Source organism: Thalassophryne amazonica, chromosome 8 (genome assembly GCF_902500255.1).
Source record: "Thalassophryne amazonica chromosome 8, fThaAma1.1, whole genome shotgun sequence".
NCBI classification, from domain to species: domain Eukaryota; kingdom Metazoa; phylum Chordata; class Actinopteri; order Batrachoidiformes; family Batrachoididae; genus Thalassophryne; species Thalassophryne amazonica.
Window position 1 is genome coordinate 80,509,993 of NC_047110.1, and position 18,652 is coordinate 80,528,644.

The 18,652-nt window shown below is 39.5% G+C and overlaps 1 protein-coding gene across 2 annotated transcripts; it reads left to right on the forward strand.

Annotated features, from left to right (window-relative positions):
- Positions 1-6,712: 6,712 nt before the first annotated feature.
- si:ch211-256a21.4 lies at positions 6,713-16,603 on the forward strand. Of its 2 annotated transcripts, XM_034176836.1 has the most exons (4): positions 6,713-6,852; positions 6,924-7,118; positions 15,641-15,834; positions 16,105-16,603. In XM_034176836.1, exons 1-4 carry the CDS (start codon positions 6,812-6,814, stop codon positions 16,413-16,415), a joined length of 741 nt encoding a protein of 246 aa, XP_034032727.1. In that variant the 5' UTR covers positions 6,713-6,811; the 3' UTR covers positions 16,416-16,603. The 2 variants fall into 2 exon arrangements, with proteins under 2 accessions (XP_034032727.1, XP_034032726.1); XM_034176835.1 differs by having other exon boundaries at positions 6,742-7,120; positions 15,643-15,834.
- Positions 16,604-18,652: the final 2,049 nt, after the last annotated feature.

An 18,652-nucleotide genomic window follows, 5' to 3' on the forward strand; every position in this document is an offset into this window, starting at 1 on the left:
AAATGGGGGTGGTAGGTGCATGACATTTGTTGTGAGTGTGTAGATACAACCTGTCAGAAATGGAGTGAGATTTCATTTGTTTGTCATAAAAAATGAGCCCAGACTTCCCTTTCCCGGGCCACATTGACCACCTCTGACTGGGGGATCCCGAGGCGTTCCCAGGCCAGTGTGGAGATATAATTTCTCCACCTAGTCCAGGGTCTTCTCCGAAGTATCCTCCCAGATGGACGTGCCTGGAACACCTCCCAAGGGAGGCAGCCGGGGGGGCATCCTTACCAGATGCCTGAACCACATCAGCTGGCTCCTTTCAACGCAAAGGAGCAGTGGCTCTACTACGAGCTCCTCACAAATGACCAAGCTTCTCCTATCTCTAAGGGAGACACCAGCTACCCTCCTAAGGAAACCCATTTCAGCCGTTTGTACCCGTGGTCTAATTCTTTCGGTCATGACCAAAAGGAACGAAGATTGACCAGTAGATCGAGAGTTTCACCTTTTGGCTCAGCTCCCTTTTTGTCACAACAGTACGGTAGAGCGAATGCAACACCATCCCTGCTGCACTGATTCTCTGGCCAATTTCATGTTCCATTGTCCCCTCACTCGTTAACAAGATCCCGAGGTACTTGAACTCCTTCACTTGGGGCAAGGCCGTATTCTCTACCCGGGGTAGGCAATCCATCGGCTTCCTGCTGAGAACCATGGCCTCAGATTTAGAGGTGCTGATCCTCATCTCAGCTGCTTCACACTTGGCTGCGAACTAATCCAGTGGGTGCTGGAGATCACAGGATAATGAAGGCAACAGGACCACATCATCTGCAGAAAGCAGTGATGAGATCCTTAGCCCACCAAACTGGAAACCCTCCTCTCCTTGACTATGCCTCGATATCCTGTCCATGAATATTACAAACAGGATTTGTGACAAGGCACAGCCCTGGCGGAGGTGAGCCCCCACCTGAAATGAGTCAGACTTACTGCCAAGAACCCGAACACAGCTCTCACTTTGTGAACACAGAGATTAGGTGGCCCTGAGAAGGGGCCCCCTCACTCCATACTCCTGCAGCACCTCCCACAGTATCTCCCGGGGTATCCAATCATACGCCTTCTCCAAGTCCACAAAACATATGTAGACTGGGTGGACACACTCCCAGGGCCCCTCCAGGATCCTTGTGTGAGTGAAGAACTGGTCAGTTGTTCCACAGCCAGGACGGAACCCGCATTGTTCCTCTTCAATCTGAGGTTCGACTATCGGCCGAACCCTTCTTTCTAGCATCATGGAGTAGACTTTACCAGGGAGGCTTAGTAGTGTGATGCCCCTGTAATTGGCACACAGTCTCTGGTCCCCCTAATTAAATATGGGCGTCACCACCCCAGTTTGCCACTCCTTAGGCATTGTCCCATACCTCAACGCAATGTTGAAGAGATGTCTCATCTAAGCCTCCACACCCAGAGCCTTCAGGTTTTCTGGACGGATCTCATCATCCCCCGGCGCTTTGCCACTGCGGAGTTGTTGGACTAACTCAGTGGCTTCCACCAGGGAAATTGACGATGACCCCCCCCATCAGCCCCCAGCTCTGCCCTTACTATAGAGGCCAACCCCCACCAGAAACAAGTCCAACTTACTGCCGAGCACCCGAACACAGCTCTCACTTTGTGAGTACAGAGATTGGATGCCCCTGAGAAGGGACACCCTCACTCCCGATCATACGCCTTCTCCAGGTCCACAAAACACATGCAGACTGGATGGGCATACTCCCAGGGCCCCTCCAGGATCCTTGTGAGAGTGACGAGCTGGTCGGTTGTTCCAGGGCCAGGCCTAAACCGACCTAAAGAACTGAAATTTTAATAAATATTGGGATTCCCAAAAATGTTCAGCATGCCAAGACCAGATTGTGATCAACATGTACGTAAATAATAAATAATTAAATGAACAAATGATCATTTAACAAATGTTAAGCAGTTCCTATTCAACATCCAGTTTACGGGGCTTGGTGAACGTTGGGGCTACTTGGGGTGGCGCATCTTTGCCATTTTGGAGATGAGGCAAACAGACTTTGGACTTTCATTGTTTATATACTACTCACATTTACGTATTAGAGGAGCACGTATGTTTTAATACTATTGACATGATTATCAGGAATATGCCAAATTGATGCCAGGAGTGTAGAAATGATAGAGGGGAGCATCTTATTGATTGTTTAAATTTGGTTTAATAAATGTTTTGTTGCCATACCAAGCTGTTTTGTTATGGGGTAATTTTCAGTCTTGGGGGCTATGATCTGGATTTGGGGTATTTTGGGGATTTTAATCATGAGGAAACTGCCAAACCACCGAAGACAACACAATGTTTATTCACTTGCAGTTATGTAACAATCTAAAATTTGTACCTGTTCCTTTAATAAATCTGCAAGCTTTACATTGATGATGTGGACTGTTGATGAGCTGTGTGAATAAAATAAGAGGTGTTGCATATTTAATGATGAGTTAATGTACGTTTCAAACTTAAACCTTGGGTGTGCCGATCATTTTGGCTATGTAACAGAGACTGACGCACACTGTTCAACTGTGTGAATAAAACAGAATTCTTTCTAATTTTAAGCCCAGTGTAACTGCATTAGTGAGTTAATGTACGTTAAAACATGCACTGTGACTCTGTTAAACTGCGGGTACTTGTCCCACTGGTAGCCAGTCCATATGACCTTTGTCGTTCCAGTATGACTGCTGTGACAGGATGTTCAAGTGTGACATGACCTTGGCCAACTGAAGGTCAAATAGCATTCACCTTTAGTCGGCCTCTGGTGTGACGGGGAGGTGCATGCAGGTGGGTGAACATTTCAAGCCGGCCCTCAAACGCTATCAGAGCTGCCTGACAGCCATTTTTATGGCGTACGAATATTGCGACTGCAGTCACTTTGCGGTGAGACTGTAGTGAGACCATTGTACCATATGTTTGACTTCTCTGGCGCATGCCGAAAGTTGAGTGCTTGTACTCTGGCCGCACGACTGTGCCGAATGCTCTCATGTTGCTGTACGACATATCCGAATGCACCTTGAACCCCTCACCCCAGGTTACCATTTGGCCTCTAGTGTGAAGGGATATAATTATAAACAGCATATTAGGGTCATTCAAAGACTGGGAAAAAAAATGGAGATTACATTTTCGAGTATAAAGTCACAAATATATATAAACATGCAAATTTATGAGAAATAACACGCAAATTTGCGAGAGTTAAACAGGTGATTCTTTAACTACGGGCACTATTGGCCTTGAAAATGTAATTTCCACCACACCATTGCCTTACAATATAAAACGCCTTGGGGCAACTGTTTGTTGTGATTTGGCGCTATATACATGTGCTCTGATGTCACTGTTTATCTCCATAGAAACTACCCAAACAATCTTTCATACAAACTGTTTAAAGGGACATTACAGTGTTGTGGTGGAAATTACGGCAATAGTGTGGGACAACTACATTTTGTTTAAAAAAATCACAACAGTTGTATGACATTGAATACCCCAATTATGTTTTGATTATTTTACTGATATGTTATTCAGAGATATTTTAAAACATTAGAAAAAACTTTTCTTTACCATTCATTTTTATCATTGAAGATCAAAAGTCTGGGTGTGGGACAAGCACAAAACGGCAATATTTGCATATAATGATGCTGAAAAAAGGTGAAAAAGTCATCATAGACTACTAGAACAAATTTCTTAACACACTTTCATTGTAAAGATAACTATAAAAGTGTGAAATTTCCCCTTTTTTCTGTTTTTCATACAATATGATCAAAGGACATAATAAGTGCCCGTAGTCTAAGAATCACCCAAACATGCAAATTTGCGAGATTATAAACATGTATATTTGCCAGAAAAGGACAATGCGAGATTAGAACACGTAAAACTACAGGTACATAAATGCACATGCAAATGCAGCCTATTGGCGCCTTAGCGATGGAATGAGACGGGACAGTGGCTTCAACATGTACGTTTTTACAGTCAAAAATAATTAATACATGCTGGGCAGTGGTTTCAATATTTAATGTCTGAGAGATAAGAGAAATAATGCTATAATGCTTGTGCTTGCAGTTAATGCAAATGCAGGTAACAGCTAGCCTGGATGTTAGCTATGTTGATTTGGCTATTTATCAAATTATTAAGTTAATGTAGCTAGCGTTAAATGTGCTTTTTTTCCTCACAGATTTGCATGTTTATAATCACGAAAATGTGCATGTTTAGTCTGGCAAATTTGCTACATTTTTTCTTGCAGATTTTCTGCTTTTTTCTCACATATTTGCATGTTTATAATCTTGAAAATGTGCGTGTTTAATTGTGGCAAATTTGCTGCTTTTTTCTTGCAGATTTACATGTTTTTAATCTCACAAATTTGCGAGTTATTTCTTGTACATTTGCATGTTTATTCTCGTATATTTGTGACTTTAAACTCAAAAATTTCATAGCTAATCCTCTAACAAAAAAGTTAGCTTCACTAATTAGCTACTATTTTTTTTTTAAACTTTTATTTAACAATGTACAAATGTACTAATGTACAAACAAGAATGGCAATGTTGAATCGCAAGTCCAGAAGTAGACATAAGAGAGGCATACAAACTACCCAGAAGGACACTCGCTCATTAGACTACAGATTACTTTGTTTTGAGATTAAAAAATAAATAGAATTTTCACCTTTGATACTACACTGAAGTACAGCATTAATGGCAAATGCCCACCAGGTGGAGATACTCCATTTCTAGAACTTTGGGACACGAAGACCATACTATTGGGTGATTTTAACACTCTTTGCTTATGAATAAAAAATTTGGCTAAACAGAAGATTAGGTTGCTACAGAGTTCATCATTTTTGTTCTTCAATAATATTCCAAATGTTATTATGTCTCTGGTAATAGACTCTGGAAGTACTATTTTTTGTTTCAGCCAAAGATCCAAGTTATTCCAAAATATTCTGGTTTTGTCACATTCATAGAAAATATGGTCTATTGTCTCTATATCATTTTCACAGAAGAAGCATTTATTATCATCAATATTGAAACGGTTTCTTAAAAGTTCCTTGGATGGGTAAATTGCATTTAAGATTTTAAACTGTGTTTCTTTAGCTTTTGGTTGTATAGGAAGTTTTAAATATAGGGTTTGTTTTTTTTTTCAATTGATTTTTTGTCAAACCTATAAAGTTTGTTATTTTTATTTACTTTACCTGGGAATAAAGTTTCATTTAGATGGTTTCTAATTGTGTGGTTATTAAATTTTTTGTCAGTGAATGAGATACCTTCAATAGCTAGAGTGGCTAATTGTGGGGTTATAGGATGATATTCTAGTATGTATGTTTGAGTAATAAATTGTTTTGGTAACGCTTTCTGCAATCTATTGAATTCAACCTTAGGGGGATTAAATTTATATTTCATACAAAATTGTTTGTAGTTTAACATGCACCCCTCTGCATCCATCAAGTGCACAATAGACCATATGTTCTTCTCCATCCAGTCCTTGTAAAATAATGACTTGTTTTTATGAAGTATGAATCTATTATTCCATATGATAGTGGAATGTGGCGAATAGTTATGTACATATAGCATTTTCCAATATAATAACACTTGCTTATGGAACTCTGATAGTTTAATAGGTAGTTTATCTATACTGAAGTCAGCTAAAAGAAGAAATTTTAAACCTCCTACTTTATTAAATATATAGTTAGGGACACAATACCAAAATAATTCTGAGTTTTTGATCCAATATTTCAACCAGTTGATTTTTAGGGTTCCATTAAGACAGTCAAAATCAATTACATTAAGACCTCCATCTTTTATTTCTTTAATCATATGACTTTTTTTTTAAGATAATGAGGTCTGTTCCTCCATATAAAGTTAAGGTTTATTTGGTTAATAGTTTTAATTAAGCTATTAGGAACAGCGGTACTGCAAGTTGAATAGATTAATCTTGACAGACTTTCCATTTTCGTTAAGTAGATACGACCTAATATTGAAAGGTCTCGTTGAAGCCATAGATTTAGTTTGGATTTACATTCATTAAGTTTAGTTTCAATATTTAATGTTGAGCTTAATTTCTGTTTTTTTTTGTGTGATAAGGGTTCCTAGATATTTAATTTCAGATTTAATAGGAATATTACGTATTTATTTTAGATGTGTCATGAATTGCTAGAAGTTCACATTTTCTCAAATTCAATGTTAGCCCTGATGTATCTGCGAAAAGTTTGATTTTATCATTTTTCAAGAAGAGGGTGGTGTCATCTGCTAATTGGCTTATAATCAGTTCTGTGCCCAAGGCATCCAATTTCTCAAGGTCATTGCAATTTTTAAGGTAGATTGCGAACATTTCAGTAACTAAAATGAAGAGGTAAGGCGAAATTGGACACCCCTGAGGAATTCCAACATTAATATTAAATCTAGGAGTGGTTCCTTTAGGAAGTATGACACAACTATTGATATTCTGGTACAGACCCCTGACTAAGTTAATAAATTACTAATTAGCTACTAGCTGATTAGCAGAACTGTGCTCACCACAGGCGTTCTATTTTTTTTTTAACTACAAAATATCAGAGTGGGGTATATTTGACATTTGTCATTCAGCTTGTAACTTCTGCTTTCTATGTTGTGTGGCTGTTGTAGGAGTTTTCACTTTCTTTACTGTATGAACTGAGTCACAGTGGAGAATTCTGGGGGAGCTTAACCATGAGTGGCGGGAGTTTCCGCTGCAGTAGGGGTGGAGTATGAAAGCCCAGCCTGACATGTTGATGCCTTGGGATGTTTAACTTGATCTACACCGGTGTTTGTACGGCATCAAATGTGCAATTTTACGTTTATCTCTTCTTATCTTCAGCTGAGGTGAGACTGCTTTTACTGGGATTCTCTTTGACACCAAACACAGCAGACTCACGTTCTGTGGATATGTGCAGGGACATGACAATGCTGGAACTGGAAGACTCCATCAGTCGCTTCAGGTTTGCTCAGTCGTGCGTGGGGCTGGCCGGCTGCCTGTGTGTGTCTTACGCAGTCTGGACCCCGTTCTGGTTCAGGGACAGAGGACTCTGGACAGAGTGGAACATCACTAAGAATTCCCAGATGGACCATATGGAGGACGTCATCTTTAACAGTGAGCAGTGAGACACCTTCACCCACAGCCGCCCGACAAATCACATGTGTTATGAGTTGGCAGCTTTCCGGCAGTGATGTCACACTTTACTGTGAATATCAGGTTCTTTGAATGTGTCTGGAAAGGCCGTATATAAAACTCTTCTTTGTATCGAGATAAGACATTTGGTTCCTCTCGGGATCGGCTCTAGACAGATTTCTCTGCAGGAAGAAATCAGAGGGAAAATCTCAGAAGTGCTGGGTAGCAGAAGAGCTTTTCAGAAGTAATAAACAAGTGTGTGCTTGTTTCTGAGCACAGGCGTGCATTCTTTGAAGATGCATATTTTCTGAAGCTCTGATTCTTCGGCTGAAGATGAATGTGCTGAAACTTAAAAATGGTTTGTATCTCGGATAGCAAATTTTTTGCTGCCTACGGAAATAAACACTGCCATTTTTTAAAAGTTTTTATTTTAGGTACATGATAAAGCAACCATTATACAATCCTAAAAAGTTGGGACATTGTGTTAAAATATAGCTAAAATAAAAAAATTGGAATCCTCATGAATTCTATTTGATTTATACTATATTCATAGACTATTCTCTATATATTGGACAAACCCTCTGTGACATCACCCATAGGTTTTCTGAATAGCGGTTTTGAAGCTCAAACAGGTTGGATCCAAATGTTACCGTTTTTGGCAGTGCCTGACTCCATTTAACTGTTGGACAACCCATAAATGAGTAAAGAGGTGGATGACTTGTATGGGATTAATGGAGCTTGAACACGCCCCCATACTGTAGTTTAATTTATTTCATTTATATAGCACCAAATCACAACAAAGTTGCCTCAAGGTGCTTCACACAAGGAAGGTCTAACCTTACCAACCCCCAGAGCAAGCACACAGGTGACAGTGGTAAGGAAAAACTTCCTCTGCGTGACTTGAGGAAGAAACCTCAAGCAGACCAGACTCAAAGGGGTGACCCTCTGCTGGGGCCATGCTACCGACACAATTGACAAAACAATTTACAAAGCGAAAATACAGGAAATTTTGCCGGTGCACAGGACGGGAGGGTTGAAGAAGTAGTCTACTCTAGTTACCAAAACAAACGAAGCTAAGCCTAATGGGGGGCTGTTCCACAGAGCGCCACTACTTCACATTTAATCCCGAATAGCAAATCGTGTCATGTTTTGAAGCATCGTAGTAAAAATCTTTATCCATCTTTGTCAGTGTTGAACAAACTTAGTATATGCAGTAGTTACAGCCATCATAGGCACCAGATTTAAGATCAGGATCAAATGTTTGAAATGTTCGAACATTTGATCCAGATTCTCGAAATCTTTGACAGCACACAGTAGTATCCAGGTATTTGTAGTCTTAAGAGCTTCAGTCTAGTTTGAGCTTCTTTAAATGGTTACATAGTGACTACGGCTTGAAACTTGTTTGATCATGCTCCATCGTGGTAAAAATTTAAAGCCAGAGCAGCCCTGATGAACGTCTGTTGTGTTTTTTGTTCAAAGTGGAACAGCTTGATCATGTCTGGCCGAGAGGGCACAAGGATAGAGGCGGCAAGCCTGCAGTTGGTAGTATGGGGGGGTGGGGTGGGTGGGCTGGCTCGTGTTTATAGTAGAATGGCACCCCGTGGAACAGCCCTGTAACAAGCTAACTTTGGTTTGAGTGTTTGATAAATGCATATTTTTGTGGATTGGGCGGTGGCTTTTAAAATGGTTTTCTTCAGTGAAGGTATTAAAAACTACGACTGCCATTTTGGCTCAAGAACCGTTGCAACATCAGCTGCACTAATGCCACCAACCTTTTGCTAATGATGCTGATATATAAACTGAATATTCAAATTTCCCTCAACAGAATTAGCGCAGCACAGATTAGATTCTTAGATGGTCCGTTGGTGCAATTAAATGCACAGAAAGCCAATAGTGTGTCAGATATTTGTAATAAAATACTCAGAAAGCACAGTCAAGTCCACAGCAGATAGCACATTGGGCCCTGAGATGTCTCGCTGGCACACACTACCTACCACTTAAAGTGACCACACCCCTAATTATTCATAATTATAGAACAAAACTGTTTGTTTTTTTTTTGTTTTTATTTTTTGGTAGCAGGCTATAAACATGTTTATTTCTTCTACAAAGTTTGGGATATGTACATTGGAACCGGCCTCAAGTGGCTATTCAAGGAACTGCATGTTTTTGCACTTCTGTGTTAGCTTCATTTTCCACCACCACAGGCTGCCACTTGTTTATATTATTATAACAACATAAATAAATAAATGATATCTCGCCACGCTTTACCTTAGAAATTAGTAATATTTGCTGGAAATACCAAACTGATGACTCAATGTGTTGCATTAAAAAGAGGGGTGGGACAGGTATGGATTTGTCACAATCCTGGAAATTTAATGCTTGACAATAATTTCAGGACAGAAGACACGAGTGGATTTAATGTTAAATGTATCATTTTTTCACAATTTTCTTTGTGGAAGTCTTAGATTAAACTTGCCAATGACATCATGTTGCCCACTGGGCACTTTTTTTGGCCAGCGGGATGTGCCCTTCTGTGCACCTCGGATTTAGATGCTGTGGCACTACTGGCAGAAGTGTGTGAACCACCAAAAGGACTATGTTGAATAAGTAGCAACAACTATCTAATGGCATCTCAGAACTTTTCATCCAGACCATGCAATCTTCTCATAATACCATGGCCACTCATAAAGCAAGCCTAATGCAGGTGACAACATTTTCCTGTTCGTCTTGGAATAAATGATATTTGTTATTTCTACCAATCATCTCTCACACTACAGTACACACTACTGGTGTTCCTGGAAATTGAATGCAGGAATCAAAGGCCACCACTGTTCTTTTAGTGATGTGGTGCAACTCACATGTCCAGGAGTGAGTTAAATAAGGGAAGTGAAATCGGATGGGGAATTCCAAATGCAAGCAGTGAGATGGTGACAGACATGAAAGTGAGACCTGCAGAAGTGGAAGCTCATATGACTGGAAATGCCATAATGAAACACATACAAAATTTATTGTTCATTCTGCACAGTAAATTTTGCAGTGTTAAATTCACACTACAGTGAGTAGATGTGTTCCCTTTCAAAATGGTGTTTAATCAACTCTATCATAGTGTAAAATCAGCTCTATCACTGTGCAAATTAACTATTAGTCTGCTTGATTTAACAGTATGATAGAGTTAATTCAATATTTGAATGGGACCATTTGCATTCACTGCAGTGTTAATTTAACACTGCAACATGTGTAGATACTGGAAATTAGAAAATGTGTGACCTTGATTTTTGACAAAATAGCACCCCTATGGTATCTATAGGGTATTTACATCACTATCAAGTTTGATGATGATGAAGTCAATACTAGTCCATTATAACTTTCCATTTACTGACTGTTGACACCATTGACTTTGTTTTTTTCCATCAAAATTTGACTCACAGCACCCCAGAATTGTCAGGATGTGAGGTTCTGCCTGGTTGTGTTTTCATGCTTTTGCTATGTTTGCTTCGCTGTAGTTATTCTCTTGTCTGGGTTTTTCTTTGCTTGGGTTTTACTGTCCCTGTCTCTCTTGGTTGTATCTCCTGTCTCTTGGTGGTGGGTGTTTCCCTCTCCCTGGCAACACCCGCATTCTGGTGAGTTCCACGCAGACTTGGTCCCAATCTACACTTCATCAATTGGGTGTATTTAAGATCCTCTTTTTGTTCTGTTACCTCGCCAGATTGATGCGCTCTATGCCTTCTCTCCAGCCTTCTTTGTCTTGTTCTCGACCTGCTTGCTTCCCATGTGCTTTGACCTCTCGCTTGTATTTTCGACCACGCACCTGCCTGATGTTTTTGCTCTTGTTTGCTTTGTTGGATTGCCTACCCGTGTAACAGACCCTGCTTTTTGCCCAAGTAAACTGTTTTTGTCTACCAAGCCTTGAGTTCGAGTCCAGCATTTGCATCCTGTCACACCCGTTTTCCAGTCTTGATAAGAATGAGAATGGAAACTTTTTTATTTATTTATTTTTTTTGTAAATTTTTTAAAAGTAAAAACCTAAAAAAAAAAAAAATCACATGTATATCATTAGTTACACCAGTTGCACAATACTTTGTTGATGTACCTTTGGCAGCAATTACAGCCTCAAGTCTTCTTGAATATGATGCCACAAGCAGTGATGCCGGTAACGTGTTACTTACTAACGCGTTACTTACTAACGCGTTACTCTAATCTGACCACTTTTTTTTAGTAACGAGTAATCTAACGCGTTAATCTTTCCAAATCAGTAATCAGATTAAAGTTACTTCTCCATGTCACTGTGCGTTACTATTATTTTTCATTGTGGGTCGATAGCAGCATTAAACTTGGTCTGTGGGCAGGAGGTCGGGGTTCGACTGAACTGCCCACTTTAAGTGAGCTGTGAGCTTTTCATCCACGGTTTTTTGCAGCTGCTCGACTCGTCCTCACCTCTTAAAGCACGGTGATCAGCACACCTGCACTGAGCTTTACAAAGTCATTTTTATGCTTTATTTTCCTCCTTTATTTATAATTCTGATCTGAGCTGCTCCGTATCGTCTCGTTAAAAACAGCTGATCCTCCGCGACGCGTCAACAACTAACACTATTTTCCACTCAAATGCACCTAAACTCTTTTTCTGAGGACCACATGATGTGAAAATGCAATAAAACTTTCTTACGTGTAAATCTGGTCATGTTTTCTGCATAAATAAATGTTATCCATTCTTTGTGCTCAAACGCCAAAGCAGGGGCGAATCCAGATGGAATGGGGGCGTGGGGCAGGGATGTGCCCCCCTCACAACACCCCTAGATTAAAGGTCCAGTTTTGAAGCCTTTTTTTACTACAACTACTAATACTACTTAAAATAATATTAATTTTGACACGTAAAATATTTAGAGAGAATTTAAATGTTAGAAAAATACTAGAATGAATTTAATAGTTACATTTATAAACAATGTAGGTTCAAAATTGCAAGTTTTACTGTTACAGTGCTGTCAACAGTTAAATATGAGGTCAAGAAAGAGGTCTTTATTTTACTTTTTATAAAACAAGTATTTATTTTCATTGAAGTCAAGAAAGGGTGACTATAAAGTAAGTTTTGGCAAAACAGGTATCATTGTCATGTTGAGGTGGCAGAGGGTTGTTGTCAGCAGCTGGGGAAAGTAACTAAAAAAGTAACTAGTAATCTAACTTAGTTACTTTTACAATTGAGTAATCAGTAAAGTAACTAAGTTACTTTTTCAAGGAGTAATCAGTAATCAGTAATTGGATTACTTTTCCAAAGTAACTGTGGCAACACTGGCCACAAGCTTGGTGCACCTATCTTTGGGCAGTTATGTCCATTCCTCTTTGCAGCACCTCTCAAACTCCATCAGGTTAGTTGGGGTGCACCTGTGCACAGCCATTTTCAGATTTCTCCAGAGATGTTCAATTGCATTCTGATCTGGGCTCTGGCTGGGCCAATCAAGGACATTCACAGAGTTGTCCTGAAGCTCCTCCTTTGATATCTCAGCTGTGTGCCTAGAGTCCTCCTGAAAGATGAACCGTTGCCCCAGTCTGAGGTCAAGAGCGCCCCTGAGCAGGTTTTCATCCTGGATGTCTCTGTACATTCGTGCACTCATCTTTCCCTCAATCCTGACTAGTCTCCCAGTTTCTGCTGCTGAAACACATCTCCACAGAATGATGCTGCTGCCACCATGCTTCACTGTAAGGATGGTGCCTGGTTTCTTCCAAACATGATGCCTGACATTCACGCGAGAGTTCAAAGAGTTCAATCTTTTCAAGAGAGAAAGAGTTCAATCTTTGTCTCATCAGACCAGAGAATTTTGTTTCTTATGGTTTTAGAGTCCTTCAGGTGCCTTTTGGCAAACTCCAGGTGGGCTGTCATGTGCCTTTTACTAAGGAGTGGCTTCAGTCTGGCCACTCTACCATACAGGCCTGATTGGTGGATTGCTGCAGAGATGGTTGTCCTTCTGGAAGGTTCTCTCTCCACAGAGGAATGCTGGAGCTCTGACAGAGTGACCATTGGGTTCTTGGTCACCTCCCTGACTAAGACCCTTCTCCCCCCGATCTCTCAGTTTAGATTGCGGCCAGCTCTAGAAAGAGTCCCGGTGGATCCGAACGTGTTCAATTTGACTTCATGCTTGGTTTGTGCTCTGACATGCACTGTCAACTCTGTTACCTTATATGTAGACAGGTGTGTGCCTTTCCAAATTATGTCCAATCAACTTAATTTACCCCAGGTGGACTCCAATTAAGCTGCAGAAACATCTCAAGGATGATCAGTGAAAACAGGATGCATTTGAGCTAAATTTTGAGCTTCAAGGCAAAGGCTGTGAATACTTAATGTACGTGTGATTTCTTAGTTTTTTTTGGTATAAATTTACTAAAATCAAAAAAATAAATAAATCATGTTGTCATTATGGGGTATTGTGTTTAGAATTCTGAGGAAAAATGGATTTAATCCATTTTTAAATAAGACTGTGGAAAAAGTGCAGTGCTGTGAATACTTTCCGGATGCACCGTAGCGAGAAGATGTACAGTTTAAAAGTATGTGTTAACTGCAGGATGAATGAAATTGGTGATTTGTGGATTCTGAGTTCAACAGCAAGTGTCTCTGTGGGACTACTAATATGTAGACCTAAGCTTGATTTTAGGTCTGTGCTTCAGGATACCTGTTTGTGTCCTTGCACAAGACACTTCATCTACACTGTCTCAGTCCACCCAGCTCTAAATGTGTACCAGCCTTGGCTGTGGAAATAAATTATTTTTGATGGACAGGGGAGTGGTAGACATGCATTTGCTTCACATTAAGGCATCCAGGGAGACACATCAGCCACGATTGGATTTACTTTTACGTCTTTATAAGGACACCAAGTTTGTTAATAATCAGATGCAGGCCCTCAGAGGAATAGTGGAACAAAGAGTCATCAAATTCTGGCATATTTATGATTATAAAAGACATCACTTCCAGTTGCTCATTGAGCAACTGCTGGATTTGCTGTCATATTTTCTGGCAGTGTGGCGAGTCTCAACCTGTTGTTTTTCTCCTGAAGGCCTGAAATATTCAAACGAGTCACTTTGTGTAAAATAAGTTTTATGTATCTTTTACAGTTAAATTTGATTAGGGTTTCATGTTAAACATTCTCAAACTCTCACACATGTAGTCTTTGCATGTGCAAACAAACTGATTTGTTGAATTTAAGGCTGGTGTCATTTGATCACAAAACACACACACACACACACACACACACACACACACACGCACACACACACACACACACACACACAAAACTACACTCAAAGTAATGAAGAATGCAAATCCCACTGGATAAAACAGCTATATACAAAACTACAAATCATCAAACTCAAAAGGAATGATGGCCTCAAGAACCATAAGTAGAATGTACAGATCTTTTGGTTAATTTGAGAGGATCATCAGTTGTTTACCATGGAATAGTTTGATAGTTACAAACTTTAAAGACTAACACAACTCTAAGCAAAAGAACATGAAGACGACAGTAAACAAATAATGAATATTTCTGAGTTCAGTGGTATGAATATATCATGAGGTGAAAGATGGAAGGTACCGTTCAACGAGGTGATATTTGTTCCATTAAAAGAATGGGAAAAAAAACATTCATTATTTGTTTTATATAACAGTGAAAACAGATCCTTATCATTTGATATTTTCTTAATTCATAAACAACAGAAAAGGGGCTTACGTTTTGGTGTTCCTCACTGGTGCTTAACAGTCCAACACCAACTTAAATGTCAAATGGTACGAGTAATCCATGTCACGTGACATACAAGCCACCAATCAAATGTCAAGGATCCACTCAGGCGTTATATAATAAATAATAATAGAAAATTCTGAAGAGAGTTTTATGTATATCATCTTGTCATTATGTGTTTCATCTTTGTCTGCTGTCTACGCTTTTGTCTCTTTTATAGAACACACATTATTACAACTTCTCCAACTTTCACCATATTTGATGTCAGAAACATTTGTGCCTGTGCAGTGCCCTCTACTGGATGTTTTACTTAACATCCTTGCCAACATAAAGGATGGATGTACAAGACAGTTACGTATAGATTTATGTATGTGAACGGAGCATAAATGAGCTTATAGATGCTCCATCTCAACCCATCTCCTTGATGAGTGCGGGCGTGGCAAACAAACTTCAAACAACTTTATTAATCCCACAAGGGGCCATTAAGTTAGAGCAACACATAAAAACACAGTTAAGAACAATAAAACAGATCAAAACAGACAAAACAGACTTTGGCAAGGAGTTAAAATGAGTAGCCAGGTTAAAAAAAAACAGACCTCCTTTTCATTTAAAGTGACAGGTGTAGAAACAAAATCTTTCTTAGAGAACTTCATTTTGTTTATTGATTGTGGGATGCATGGCCTCACTCTGGCATATTTTTGGCTTACAGACTTTAATATCTGTTTTTAAGGCACCCGTTGGCTTGTGTGAGCTTGCTGAAATGGTGTGTAATATGATGTCTTGCAGGCCTGGAACCTGAGAGAGTCCTTGGAGTTGTCTCCTTCCTGATGGCTCTGAGCACTGGTGCCCTGTGTCTCGTGTTCGCCCTCTGCTGGACATCAAGGTCGGTGCGCTCCTACTCCAACACTCGCTCTCTCCTGATGGCAGGACAGGCCCTTTACCCCACCACCCTGCTCCTCCTCACCATGGGCTCCACTGGTAACAGCACACCGTCGACCCCACTTGTTTTTGCCACATGCCGTATTTAAAAAAGAAAATGAAGACCAAGTGCAAAAACGGCCTCCGAATACCTGCTTATTTGGTGTATAACATATCAAACGCACACCTTCAGATATTTCAGAAACTTCACATGTGCATACCACAGAGGACAGCAGGCTTTTTTTTGCTTGACTCATTACAGTTAATCGTCACATTTTCTGTCGATGATCACTCCAGTGCTCATTTCTCCTTCCAATCTTTTGTCCACAGGGTTTTTCTTCCTCTTCACCTGGTCTCTCTTCACCTATCATCACCAGGAGGAGATCCACCAGGACTTCTCCAGCCTCGGCTCCTCCTACTGGCTGGGTGCTTTGGGTTGGGTCCTGCTGCTCGTTGTGGAGCTGGTTGTGTTCGTAGTGGAACAACTTATCGTTCCAGACATCATTCCAGATTTAGAGAAGGCCATAGAGTCATGGCGGGTTACGTCTCAGGTTAAGGCTCTCACCCGCTCGTCCAGTGATGGTTATCACACTGGTAACAAGAACATTTTCAGTCCAAGGAGGTATCTGTCAGGGCCTTGACTCTGCTGCAGAATAGAAGACTTACAAAGTTTATAGATGAGCCAGACTGAATTCTGATTTACCTGCTGCCATTATCATGTGCTGCCTATCAGGAGATAACGGTCTCTGAACATCTGTGGGAATGAAACCTTCTCACTTCAGCTGGTCATTCCCCAGTTTGGACTGAGATTAGCTGAGCTCAAATACATGTAGGTGAAGCCGGGGCACAGTGGATCAGAAATCTTGTTTTGTGGCAGGATAAACACATTATGCATAGGTTTAGGTCATTCTATTTTGGATTTAATACAGTACGTTATTGTTTATAAGGCTGTGTTATTTATGTCTCCTCAAGTGTAATTTACAGGTGTTTAAAATCAATTTTAAAATTTTTGATTCACTGTGCCCCGGACACTAATTCATGAGGCACAGTGAATCAACTTTGAATATAATGAAAAACACATTATTATAAAGATTTCTTCAAAATTATTAAATATATGCTGATGCATATACAAACTATAGCAAACCAGCTATGTAATGTGTGAGTGTCTTATATAGTGATATAAGTCTTCAGAAACATAAATCATAATTACAACTGTCATAATTTCTGTTCAAATGTGAAAACAGTTGTCTATATACACAAATTATATAAATAATTAATAGAAAAATAAATGTATAAGCTTCAACAAGTAATAACTGTCATCCACTTGATACTGGGGCTTAGTAAATCACTTTCTAGACTGATTCACTGTGCCCTGATTCACTGTGCCCCGGGTGCATGTGACACACATGAGTCATGTTATCAAATAGCTGATAGTCTGGAGAAGACATAACACATGCTCATCAGTTGGACGAGGTAGTCTTCTAACTAATAACAATTTTTTTGGGCCACTTTTCCTCTGTTGTGAGAAATAAATACAAAGACACTGACATCCACAAAATTTACTTTTGATAGGAAAAAACTGACTTCACTTGCCACTTCGTTTTACCTTTCATGTAACCAAAAACAAAACACTAATTTATAAGGAGGATGTCTTTATGCATAAAATATGACATAACTGCTGCAAATATATATGTAGTTTTGCAGATATAGCTACTGATTCACTGTGCCCCTTGATGCACCGAGCCCCAGTTTCTCCTACCCTACATACTAAACACAAAGACACTGCTCAACAAAACCACAATGAGTGGTTTGTAGATTTTTGTAAAGTTTTTTTTTTCTCATAGGAAATAATATGAAATATAATATGACCAATGGTGGGACTTTTCTTGTATATGTGAAGTGAATCATGTCATGTAATTTGTTCATTCCAATGTGTCTTTCACAAGGTGCTGTCATGTCCTTGTTAATCAAGTAACTTGTCAGACATCAGACATGTTTCTGAATCATTTTCTTTTTACAGTGCAAGACCTCCTCCAGCGAACCGTCAGTGCTGCGCTTAGGTGTTACAAATGAGGGAGCTGTGATCAAACATTGTGCAGAAAGCGTTTATATATATATATATATATAGCGCTCATATATGCAATACTGTGAAAAAAATCCTATGCAGAATTAAAAAAGAAACAGCAAAGATGTTGCAAAAATAATGACTGTTCAATGAGAGTGCTAAGCATAAAGAGCAAACAAAATAAATATCACGAGCAAGTTCACTTTATCTGTAAATCTGAATTTTTGGGATAACACAAGCAGCATGGGTGCAAATTCCATGTTATTATTGTATTATCTTTGTGGAATCATGGATTTGGATGTAAACCCACCAAGTGTTAAGAATTGCCGCAAGTTAGGCTATTGTTGATTTTCTGAGAGGTGTGCGCTCTGCTGAGTGCCATTTTTGTTTGTCAGCGTATTTATTCCTTCTTGATCAGTGTATTTTTCAAACCACTGATTATATAATTTATTTCATGAATAACAATTTAATGTGAATTTATTGCATCCTGTACTGTATATGCAGAAAAGAAAGAATTAATAAATAATGGTAGAAATAGTTATTTTGCCTGTATTTCATTTTTGTTTGTAGTTCAAAATTGTGGTTTTACATTGTTCACAGCATATGACACCATCTGTTTCTGGACAGATGAGCATTGCTGCAGGTACATCAAGAACAAAAGAACAATATAAAACCTAAGAAAAACAACAAAAATGACAGACGATCCTCAGCACGGACAAGGTGGACACGTCCATCTCCTGAATATGGAGAACCTGTTCACAGATTGTATACACATTGGAGAAACCCTCTGTGATGTCGCCCATAAGTGACAAG